At 37.0% G+C, this 12,378-nt stretch overlaps 1 protein-coding gene across 1 annotated transcript in view; it reads left to right on the forward strand.

The window, feature by feature from the left end:
• Positions 1–12,378, forward strand: part of RAP1GDS1 (Rap1 GTPase-GDP dissociation stimulator 1) — a gene marked incomplete at both ends in the record, with an annotated part of 94,044 nt that overhangs the window by 66,545 nt on the left and 15,121 nt on the right. The window contains 6 exon segments of the mRNA XM_080636154.1: positions 762–966; positions 968–979; positions 981–993; positions 5,928–5,994; positions 9,101–9,229; positions 11,637–11,762. Coding sequence (XP_080492280.1) covers positions 762–966; positions 968–979; positions 981–993; positions 5,928–5,994; positions 9,101–9,229; positions 11,637–11,762 — 552 coding nt within the window.

The following is a 12,378-nucleotide window of genomic DNA, read 5'->3' on the forward strand; positions in this document are numbered from 1 at the left end:
TTGCCTGCTGAGAAAGGAAGCAGTATTGTCGATTATTGTAATAGAAGACCAATTTTTCCTTTATTCCTACACCAATACATCAAATCTGATCTGTTATACAGAAAGAGTTCCATATAAAGATTATGGTGTGTTATTTATGACACCTCAGAACATTGTAGTCTTTTAGAGATGCAGAGCAAATTTTTCTTTTAGCTATACAAAATAAGCTGATAGAGGTATTAAATTTCAGGTATAGAAGTACAAAGAACATGCAGTATGACAGAAAAAGTGCTTGAACAGTTTGTGACTGGAAATTAGTACCTCTGTTTACTTTGTCTGTTTTATCACCCATTTTGTTTTTAAGTAACCTAAGCAATGGATTTTTTATATTTCAATTTCTCGACCTGCGTAACGGCGCTTTACCTGGTCCACAAGGGTGTGTGGACGAGGCTTTGTAAAGTGCTGAGAACCTCCCTCTGGCAAAACCCAATATATCTTCAGAATATTATTTATCAGCTCCGGCAGCTCTGCCTCAAACACAGAACTTTCTTACAAAGGTATTAGTGCCAGGTGGTTAATCCCTTTTGTTGTAGGTGTTTTCACTTTCCTAGCTCTGTTGCACTAAAAGCTGGACCTCAAGCATCTCTCTAGGTGAATTTGACAACATTGGAGAATGACTTCACTCTGTTTAAAACCTTTGTTTTGTATGATTACTGTTATGTTCGGGACTCTACAATGGGGTTTGGTTTCATTTTTTTTTAATGTAACTCTTTGTTTTACAGATGAGGGCAGGAACGCAGTTGACCATGCAGGTGGTGCACATATTGTAGTAGACCATATAAGGTCACTGTGCAGTAAAACAGATCCAGCCAGTGAGAAGCTCTTGACTGTCTTTTGTGGCATGCTGATGAACTATAGCAATGAGAATGGTAAACAACACCAAAAATTTGCTTTATGTCTACCAGGAGAACAACCCCATCAAAGAAAGAGATAAAATAAAAGTTAAAGTCAACTGTAGGTTTACACTGTGGATACTAACACTAAGTTATTCTGAAAAGATCAAGTACCTCAATTCATGTATGCAATTTTCTGTTCCATTAAAATTATATTCCCCAAAATCCTAGATATCTTCCTGATGGAATTCCATATAGCATATTGTATAAAGTTCTAAAGTCAACATCTGAAGTTTATTGCTTTGTCTAAAAACAGTACATGGAGATGTATCACACGCCTTAGGAAGAAACAGATTTACAGAAGCAAACTAGAAGGCTGCATTAAGTCCTCTCTTTTTCATTTAGTGTCAAGCACAACCATAAGATTAATTTGCTGCAGGCATGCAGCGTTGTCTTGTTGATGATTTGGGAGTATGTATGCCAAGCAGTTTTCCTTAGTCATTTTTCTCCATGTGAAATGTATATAAAACCACGTTACTTTTTTCTGAGATAAATGAGGAATAATTTATGTGTGTGTTCAACAGTGTTCTGTGTCTACAAATTACAAGTTTATGTTCTTTATCCCATCAAATGGAGATGTTTAGAGACTGGGAAAAAAAAAAGATATATTTTAAATGAGAAATCTTTGACCACTGAGGGTAAAAAGGGGGAGTTCTACACCAGTTGTACAAACATATTGATATTTTAGTATAGAGTTGGCTTCTGCACACAAGCGTTGTAATATGCCAAGGCATATTTTACAGTGTTCACACATTTCCAAGTTTTTCAAAATTTGAATCTCTGAGAAAATTGGGATAAATAAGGAAAGCTAAATAGAGGCTGTTCTCCTGACTTTAGTGGCACAGATTGCAAGTGTAGTTAGCTAATTACATTCTTTCTTCAATCATGCCCATTTCCTGAATTGTAATATTATCTTAGGAAGAAATAGCTTCCTTATTAGCTACTCACCTTTTCATTAAAGTTACGACTTGCTGTAATTCACTTTCCAAACCTGTGTCCCCCAAACTCTTCTTTTCAGGATGGCCTATAGGCTTAACTTTTTGTTGGTTTTACCTTACTATATACATTTTTATCTCCTTTATCATCTCTTCTAGCATAGTTTCCTTGTGTGTTTTCTGTGGCCATTCTCTGGAGCTCTCAGCTTTTAGTGTTACTTATCCACCTCCAAATACCACTGTTGTATGTGTTTCATCTCTTGTTCCTGCATTCGTTTTTTCTCCTCTTTCACTGGTATTATTTAAGAATACTTCTTTACAGCGCTTCTTCCTTCGCCTCCAAATAGTAGCTTTCTAGTGCCTTTATTTCATATAGTTTTCAGAAACTGTTTTCCTTGATGTCTGCATGAGTGTCACATATTATATTTCATAGTGTTAACTACCTATTTTCTTTATTCATTAAAATATTTGGAGTAAATAGATATTCTCACCTTTACACTATCAGAATCATCTGGATTAATTAGAACTAGTAAGCATCCAGTGTATTTCGTAGCTCAAGACAGAAGAGTCCAAAAATGCTGTGTAGAGGTAGTGTATCAGTTTTGCTTTGGTGACCAAGCTCCCCACAGATCTTCCCTAGGAAAACAATTATGAGATAAATCTCCCAAACAAGCAGTTTCTGAACAGTTTGTTATGAACATTGAATAAATGACTTATTCCATCTAGCCAAGACAGCTTATTCTGGTGCAATCAATAAAGCAGTTGTGTAGTTCAGTGACAACTAGGAGGATTCACTAGCTGCCCTCTGCTCTGCTAAACAACATCTTTCATCTCACACAAACTAATGAACTGACACAATATTCACAGGAGCCACTGAATAAGTGTCAGAAGTGAGAAATGCTGAAGTATTCCCAGCTCCTGGACCTGGGAGGACACAGGACACCACCCTGTCCTACCACCAGGTCAGGGAGGAATGCTGGGGGCTTACCAAACCCTTCCCTACCACACATATTTGGTGTTCTCCATCTATCAGAAAGGGCCTTCTGGTGGAGACTCAGCTCCCCTTTGGCCCAGCACCCATGGGTATGCTGTGTAAGACTTGTGTCCTCTAGTTTCATTGTAAACTGGGTCACTGACTGGACAACCACTGAATTAAACCCTAAATAATCTGCCAAATCAATATAAAAAATAAATTGTGAGTCACAGGGTTAAATTTTTAGAAGAGATCTCAGGGGCCATACCTGCAGCATGTGAATGGCGACATGGGCAGGTGACCTGTCTTGCCAGCTTTGTCTTAAGAGCTGCAAGTACAATTGGACCATAGTTGTGAACTGCTCTAAAAATATCACCTGTGGACCATTGTAAACTTTCAAGACAACAGTCAGTGTCACATGTGAGCCCAAGACAGTCACTTGCTTCCATGCATTGCAGCATCAGATGGGTAATGTTCTGAGTAAATGCAATTCATTACTGACTTAAACTCAGATTGCCTCAACAGTTACTTGTGCTCCAGGTTAGCAGGTTCACTTAGAAGACTTCATCCCATGTTACTTACAAAGAAGGTAAACACTGCCTTGGTTTTGCTGAAGAATGAGGAGTATGGGATGGCAGCCTAGTGTCCCAGATTGCTTTGTCTGTAGTTACGGAAACAAATTAGACAAAAATAAAAGTATTAGAAATGTAAGGAGGAAGTTTTAGCCTTTGAAATAGCACTTCTACCTTCTTGTTTCTGTAATCTTTCCCTGCTTAGCATGCTATGTTACAAAATTACAAGTGGGGACTTTGAAGATTTCTTTACCACTTTTAATGACTTGCGCTCTTTTAAGTTGCAGTAACTATCCAGATAAGGACAATTAAAGCACATTGGGTTCTTAGTTGTATCTAATTATCTGTGAACACCATAATATTTTCAAGTCCTTAGCATTTTACAAGCAAGGAGTATCTAAGTTGTATTATTTCATTCTAAACAGTTCATCATTCCCAGTCAACTAATTGCCCACTTTTTCCAATAGCTAATACTTTATAATTGCTATGAACTACCTTATTTTTTTAACATGAGACACTCATTTTTGAGTACTTTTAAGTTTTTCAATTTTCATAGGGATTTATCACACAAGTTTTAAAAAACCAGCAGCTAAAGAGCAGCTCTAAGTAGTATTTTCTTTTCCTAAACAGAGCAAGTTAGTGGAGCATTCTTGTATCTTGTCCCCATTCTGGACACTCAGCTTGAATTGTAACTGCATTTATAATGCTATTATCTGAGCTTTAAAACTAAGATTCTCTTGACAAGGTTCTTATGCCATCTGCTGTGTTCAGGAATTATTTTTGCCTGCTGTCCCTCTGTTCTTCCTTTGCCTCCTTGGTATCTTATTTCATTAGTGGCTACACAATGTGAACAGAACAAACTTGGCTTTGGCATCTCTTGCAGTTCTTTTAAGCCTAAAAAAAGAAAGTGTCAATTTTTAATTGCAATGCTAAAAATCAGAGGGTTTTATTGGATGGGACGCATCCCTTTGTCTTCAGACCAGATTCTTTACCCTCTCTGTAGTAATTATATTTTACTATCCAAATTCAGTCTGGCACAAATAGCTCATTCCTGCTGTCTGTTAGTAGTTCTTAAAATTCAAAGTTGCAGGTATGGGTAGGAATGAAACAAACATGTCACACACATTTATGCATGGTTTTGCTCATAGCTTAATCCCAAAAGAAGCAAACTAAAGCAAAACCAAAAGAAGATTTTGACAAAACCCTAGAATAATTCCTTCTTTGACAAGTTATGCAAACTTTATTTGGCTTAAAGCTGCTGTTTCAACACCTTTCAGTGGGTTCAGTACATTGTTGTGCTTCTCCCATTCTGAAGACTGTTATGTATAGTCTCTGTGTAGCTATGAATCTGCTTAAGAGCAAGAGGCAAAGCAGAGTTGGATAGAAGAATGAAAAACTAATCTAATAAAACTAACAATCATGTGCAAACACTCATGTGAAAGAGCGACATGAGTACTTATTTTAGTGGGAGGTGTCCCTGCCCATGGCAGGGGGGTTGGAACTGATCTTAAGGTCCTTTCCAACCCTAACTATTCTATGATTCTATGATTCTGCAGATCTCATAATCCTGTGAGCCAAGACTATTTACTGGTTAATGGTATCAGTCTATAAGGTAACTAATTGTCTCCTGAGATTTATAAAAGAAACCACAAAAGCATTTTTAAAGAAATGCAGAAATAATGGAAGAACTAGGCCAGTTGGCTTATTAGATAGTCAAATTGGAGATCAGAAGTTAACTGGATACAGCATGCATGTGTGAAAGTATGCATATGTTTATATATGGGTGCATATATGTAGATAAAAATAATTATGTTTATAATTGCTTCCTCATCTCATTTCATATTAAACTTCAGTCTGTCAAGATTGTCTTTCCTTCAGTGCCTTTGTAAGATGTAGCAGTCTGATGTCAAGCCATACAACTGCCAAGCCTTTCTTATTCTCACAAAGCTCTTAGTGACTGGAATGAATGTTGGGGACTGATCTGCATTGTTTAGTATCTGCAGAAGCTATGTAAATGCACAAGAAATGAAAGGGAGATTTATGGCACCATTATTATGGTCTAACAGCAATATTTCAGTAATGCCTCTTTCCAAGTCTTGGAAATCTTTGCTGATTTTCATGCTTGCCATGGTTTTTGTTTCATTTACATCACAGCTAAAGATGTCTAGCATGCTTTCAAGACCTAAATATACTTAAATGCAAAGTAACCTAAAGCATGTAAGACCAAATAAAAAGTATGGCTTTTATGATAGTAAGATAATCAAAACAATTACTTATGCTATATAATGATTTAACGTAGATGTGGGGATCACAGGCAGGTTTCTCTAGGGTATGAAATTATGCCACCAATTTGTACAAAACAAGTTTTCCTTTAGCATTATAATCACGGTTACTGATGAAACACGAAATGACCTTTGTTTTCTGAAATTCTGTCCAAAATCATGAACTAGCCTAAATCAGCATTTTAAACTCAAATGCCCCCAATAAAGTTCTCAATTTGGGATATTCTCCCCAGATCTTACTCTTTGGAGCTTCCATGTGTGTCATCGAAGGACATGGAGCCATTGAAATTCAAGTTTTCGGTAGGTAATTCTTTGTGCTGGCGCATGTATTGATTGCCTTTTATCTACCTGTATATGCATCTGTACAGCATCACTGTCAGTGCTTTTCACCCCAAGAGAACACAGAGGCATCTTACTAGTGCAACATGTGATAGTAATGTAAATTTCATGAGAGTTTCTTTTGTGGCTTTCAGTCATAAATTCAGAAGAGGCATTTGGTTTTCATGCTTCCTGCTCACTATGCATAAAGTCCTGCTTAGGAAACTTATAGAAATGCTTGTTTCATCCCGAGACATGATGTTGCCTGGCTTTGTGGCTCACTTTAGTCCTGTGTCAGGCAACTGCTTGTAGGATGGATGCATGTGGCCCCTGAATTTGTCTCATGCGCTAGGAGAGCCTTAACACTTCCTGCAGTGAAAGACTGAGACAAGCAGTTATTCCAGGTTACCCAGTCTGCAGTCTTTCATAGGACAGCCAGAGAACCACTGGCAGTCCCTTCAGTTAAGACTGAACCACTTAGATGGTTTTAATTTCTCTGAACTAAAAAGTTCTGTAGGTCTCCATACCAGTGAGAAGCCTAACACTTTCCTCTTATTAGACTTTGCTTTTGTATTTACTAGAGAAAGAGCCTCTTACTGGTGGTAATGACAGATGAAAATGACAAGCCCAGAATTCATATGGCCAAGCCCGTGCTTAAGAATAAACATCACAAGTAGCCCCGGCAGCCTTTTATTTTCAAAGGTTTTGCCTCTTGTGCAGGTTTGTGACTAGGAGAGTGGTCCTGACCTTGGCAAAAGAAAAAATTTATCCTTTCACTTAATGCTGTTAAAGCATCAATATTTACCTTATTGGCAGTTCCTATAATCCCATTCTTACCGCTGTAGACCATTCCTGTGCTCAGGTGCCATCTTTTTACGCTCCAGGCAAATGAGAGGTACAGAGTCAGGTATAATACCTGTCATTTGACCCAGTACAGTTGATCTTTCTTGGTCTGTTTTCTTTTTCCTTTTTTCCTACTTGGGAATTCTAGAGGCCATTTAATCAGTGCACTCATGCTCTCTTGAACAACAACATATCCTTCTACTTGCCTCTGAAAATTCCTATTATCTTTCAAAGATGGATATGGTTTCCCTTTTACCACTTGTCTTCTCCTCTGCGCTTTTCATATATTTTGTACTCAGAAAGAGACAGCAGAAAAAAAAATAAAACCTGCTCAAAATAGAGTTTATGCTTCTGATGTCAGAGCATTTTGCCAAATGAAGCCCATAGAGATTGTTTCTTTGTCCATTACAGTTGGATAAAGTGACTTCAGAGTGACTAAAGGCATAATCTAGTAACAAAGCAATTTCTTTCCACATCATTTTCTATGGCATTTGAGGTTTGTGTCTTTGTTCTCCTACTCTCCATGACTACCATTTTTCCTTCAAAATTTTTAAGTGTCTGCAGGGGACGATCACAAACTGAGGACAAAAACAGATTATTTACCAGTAACTTGAGTTCTCCTACATGATCATTTTCTCCACAGAACCATTCCATCTACCCCCTCCCTGATTTTCCTATTCAGAGACAGCTTTTTACAGTCAGTTGGGAACTAAGTAGGAGGGTGTAGTAGTGACTCACACATCTGCTGGAGGTAAAATGGCATTCAATGCATGCGCTAGTGCAATTTGTACTTACCTGAAATTTGACAACTTCAACAGCTCTTTGATGTCTGACATGGCATTCTCATAAATTTCTCTAAAGACCACGAATCTGTGGAAGAGGTAACCCCTCCCCCCAAAAAAAAGGAAATTCAGTTACTGGTAAGTAACACAGTTTTATTAACGATGTGAAGCTATAAGGATTCCTGCTTATCCCTGGTAACCTGTAGTAACCATGCCATTTACTTATTCAGTGTACCAAACTGATCATCATTACTAAAGTATTTAACAGTGAATATAAATGAACTAAACATTCCAGAATCTTTTCATGATTTTTATGATATGAAAATTTCAAAACACACTTGGCAGAATCTTGAAGGCAAAGAGTTTTCCAAGAGCATGAGATGATACTAAATTTGCTGGACTTAAGATGTAAAATGTTTTTATCTCCCTGTAAAATTTGCAACTTTTATGGCTCTGATTCCAGAAATACAAAAACTCCACCTGATTTCAGTTGCTCAGAATGAATTCCTTTAAAACTAATACTAAATTCCCCTGTAGGCCTTGACCCAAAGCTAAATGAAGTAATTCAGTTCTCTTGAATTCACTGAGCTTTGGGTCCTTCATTGAAGTCTGTAACTTTTAAACATAGTTAAAGTACTTAGAAACAAAGGAAGAAAGATGCTTAGGGAAATTACTAAACAACATCTGGTGTGTTCATGTCTGCTTCATGCTATTCAACTGTGAAACAATGTTTTTCTTCTTTGCTGTTATAGGTAAAATGTGTAAGAGAAAATATCATTATAAATAATCTTTTAAAACAATCATGTCTCTGCCTAACCATCAAAGCATCTTTCTATTTGCAGACATCTAGGAGCAATAACTTTCTTACTTGTAAATACTATAAACTTTCATCCTATGCAAGAAATTATCAGAATGGCTTCTAAAGACTTTCCTTAAACCTTCCATTTTTTGTCCTTATTAAACTTCCTTTTTTCTCAAGCTCCTCATAATCTACATTGTGACTTCCTGTGTTTATAAAACTTCTCATGTTTATTTCAGTGCCAGTTTATATTCATTCTAATTTTAATTTTCCAGTTTTGATCTTTAAGGGAAAACAGTATATAGGAGCAAGCTCTCAAATAATTATTTCACTGACATAGTTTTGTTTGATTTCAGTCAGCTAGTCTCAGTGAGCTCAGAATGAAACCCAACCTGATAACCAAAAAATTATCAATAGTTGCATAATTCACTATACCCTATGACCAGATTAGGAGGAAATATTTCTGGGAACACATCCATTGCCAGGGACAGGGGAAATTATAGCTCAAGTCTGGACCAAATTCTAGTGTAGAATAGCAGAGGAGACAGACATTGTAATGCTGCTTAGCCTAGAAGTTGCATTGTGTGAAAAATGCTTTTTTGGTTTAAAGAATAGTACTACGAACAGAAATGCTAACTCACTGTTGTATTTTCTTTTTATGTAGATACCCTGCAGTCACAGCTTATCAATATGGGTGTTATTCCTACATTAGTGAAATTGTTGGGTATTCATTGCCAAAATGCAGCTCTGACAGAGATGTGCCTTGTTGCATTTGGCAATTTAGCAGAACTTGGTAAGTCCATAATATTAATCTCAAATTTATATCCAGTTTTCATAAAGTTAAATATTAAGACTAATAAAAGCCTTGCACTGATGCTTTTTGTGAATTCAAAATGTAAAGCAAACAGTTTCTGCTTATTGTCTCAAAATCTATAGTTGTATCCCCCCCCCCCCCGAAACTGGAATTTATTTGGGTACTTAGAGCAACCTTATGTGCAACTAAGCACATTTTAAATCATCTAAACAGTACTTCCTGAGCACTGCTACTTACTGTGAATTATTTATTAATAATATAAATAATGTATCCCAGTGTAGCTCCAAGAAGTTTTATCAAGATTAAATTTGGCTCCTGGAAATCACTGAATGAAACTGAGACAGGCATGGTTCATAAATCTGCCTGTACAATATTGTTTTAGATGTAGAGTTTTAGCATGTTCCAGTCTAAATATTTGCATGTATAAGCCATGAATACTACTACTAAGCTGTAGATGTTATTTTTAGCAAGTTTAGTTACAGCTTCATTTAAATTGAAGTTTGTGGTCTTGCTTTGATCCAATGTCTTTGCAAGTGGATTAGTTTTCATTGGAATTCCACCAAGTGTAAACCAACAGGTTGTTAGGGCCTGTGTTTTATCATCACTTGTGTTGTACACTGCTGTTCTTTTGCTAAACAATTCTATGAAATTTTAGTTATATAAGGGGTTTTTTTTGCACTGGAGTACAGTAATATAGCAGTTATGATAACATCCTGTATTTCAAAGACAATTCAGCAGCTCAAAACACAAAAAATTTATCTGTGAGTTTGTACTATTTGGTAGCCAAGTTACTCACAATTAAAGTTACTCACAGTTGTCCTAAATTAATAGATTTCAAGGCCAAAGAATATAACATTCTACAGTGCAGTCTGATCACATGCATAGTACCTTTACTTATAGCAGGCGAGTCTTCTTAACAAATCTACAGCAGAAAGAGCCATCAAAAAAGCACTAAAGAAATTAATAGATGAAAGATTTTCAAGATGGGCACTATGTATTGTGTTTGCACAGCAGAAAATACAATGAGTTGTATACTGGAAATTCTAGTGCTTAAATGCAACTAAAGCTGTAAGGATATTAAATATAATAAATGCAATCTTTACTGAGAACTGTATTTCCTTTCCCTGTTTAGAAAGATCCAGCTCTATCCAGTTGGGTAATAAGAACCATGGGAAAGAAGCTTAGTGGCAGCTGCTTGCCTTCCTGTTCCCATACACAGATAAAGATGCTTGTTCTTTAAGATTGGCACAAAATTAATTTAGCCTGTAATACTTTAATCTCCCTTGAGCAATAGCTTAGTCAATCACATCATAACTGTAATATTTTATTTTTGCCTTGTAACTTCAGGGATTTTTTTTCCAAGGTTGTCATTTTTCATCACTTACGAGACACCTGCATTGCACAGATCCCTTGAGAAGCATTATATGAAACTTATTCTGTGTCAAAGCAGGGCAAGAGCCCAATAAATACAGTGATGGTTCTGCTTTTAAATACACTGGAAAGGTCAAAAATCCACTTATAATATGCTATGTAGTCTTCATATTGAGAGAAAACAATAATGGGATGTGCACAAAAGGATCTAGGTCTGCACTTTATGCTTTTCCCCAGTCCTTTGAGTCACTTCTACATTAAAATAATCCCAAGCCACTCATTAGAGCAGTAGCAAAGGTGCTGGAAGGTTTTCTAACTACAGATGGCTCTCAGGAGGTGGCAACTGAAGAATGCAGAACACCAGCCCTACCACCTGCATCCCCTGTAATACTGCCAATGAGGAGGAATAAGATACAGGCAATGGAACAAGAGATGCTTTTGTTGAATTCACATATGAAGAACTGTTATCTACTGGCTGACCTCCTAGTATTAAGCTAGCCCATCTGTAAAGCTGCTTTGTGCTATCTGTTTAGCATGAAATGACCCTGCAACAGCCATGCACAGATTTCAAAGGAAGTGTCACCATCGTGAAACCATGTAAATGTTAAAGTGTTCAGTATGACTCTTCCTCTCTCCCAAAAAAATGCAGTACAGAATCTGCTAGTTTTCCTGTTAAACTGAGGGCAGTTAAGGACTATATATGTACTTTTGTAATTTTCCTGTTTCTATAGCTACCTTTACATGCTGTTGGGCAGAAACAGCCCCAACAGCATTGACCATATATTTATGTACTTTTAAAAGCCTTGATTATCATCAGTTCAGGTCAGTGCGTTTAACTGAAGTGCTAGACGTTTTTCTTTTCATTTAATGACAAGCCCAAGTCTATTGTTCTTGTCTGTGAAGAGCACTATTAGTCATCTTACTGAATAAACCTGATAACAAAGAGAACAAAATGAGTCCTTCCTTTTGATGTGGTTTGTTTACTTGATACTGGTTTTTTACTTTTGCTTCACAGAGTCAAGTAAAGAGCAGTTTGCCTACACAAACATTGCTGAAGAGCTTGTTAAGCTGTTCAAGAAGCAAATAGAGCATGATAAAAGAGAGATGATTTTTGAAGTTTTGGCTCCCCTGGCAGAAAATGGTGAGAATTGGATTTTTCTTTTTCCTTGCACTATTTTTTATTCATTCTCTTATATATAATTTGGTATAGTGGTGTCTTTTTCAGGGACTAAATGCAGAGTAACTGGCTGCCTTGTCCAGAAGCCACAACAGCTGATCCTTTTGATGATATTTTTATACAAAGTGAATAGGTCTTAATTGTCTGAGCATGTGACAGGAGCCAGCAAATTGTTCTTGCCTCCTGTCAATAACAATCAGCCACCTCTGATTCACTCTGTAGATTATATTTTATTTCCCTGAACCTGCAGTGAGAATATCAAAAGCCACTTTTTAGAGGGCTTTACAACACTTGTTTGCCAGACACTGGCTCAAGTGTTCATAGTCTGTTATAGCACCAGGACATCAGTCATTGCATCATTTCCTGGGATCATTGAGCCACTGGCAGCTCAGTTACCCATGGACATTATTTTTGCAGGGGGCACGTTAATTGCAGAGCTAAGAGCTCAGCACTCTTCCCTCACTGTTCATTGAGAAATCATATGAATTTAATATGGGTGTTTGGTGACATAAATTACGGTAGCCCCAGGAGACTTGAGTTTCATTCATTGCTGAAGCTGGAGCAGAAAGTGGTATGTGCC

This window comes from Psittacula echo (assembly GCF_963264785.1).
Source record: "Psittacula echo genome assembly, chromosome: 1".
Taxonomy (NCBI): domain Eukaryota; kingdom Metazoa; phylum Chordata; class Aves; order Psittaciformes; family Psittacidae; genus Psittacula; species Psittacula echo.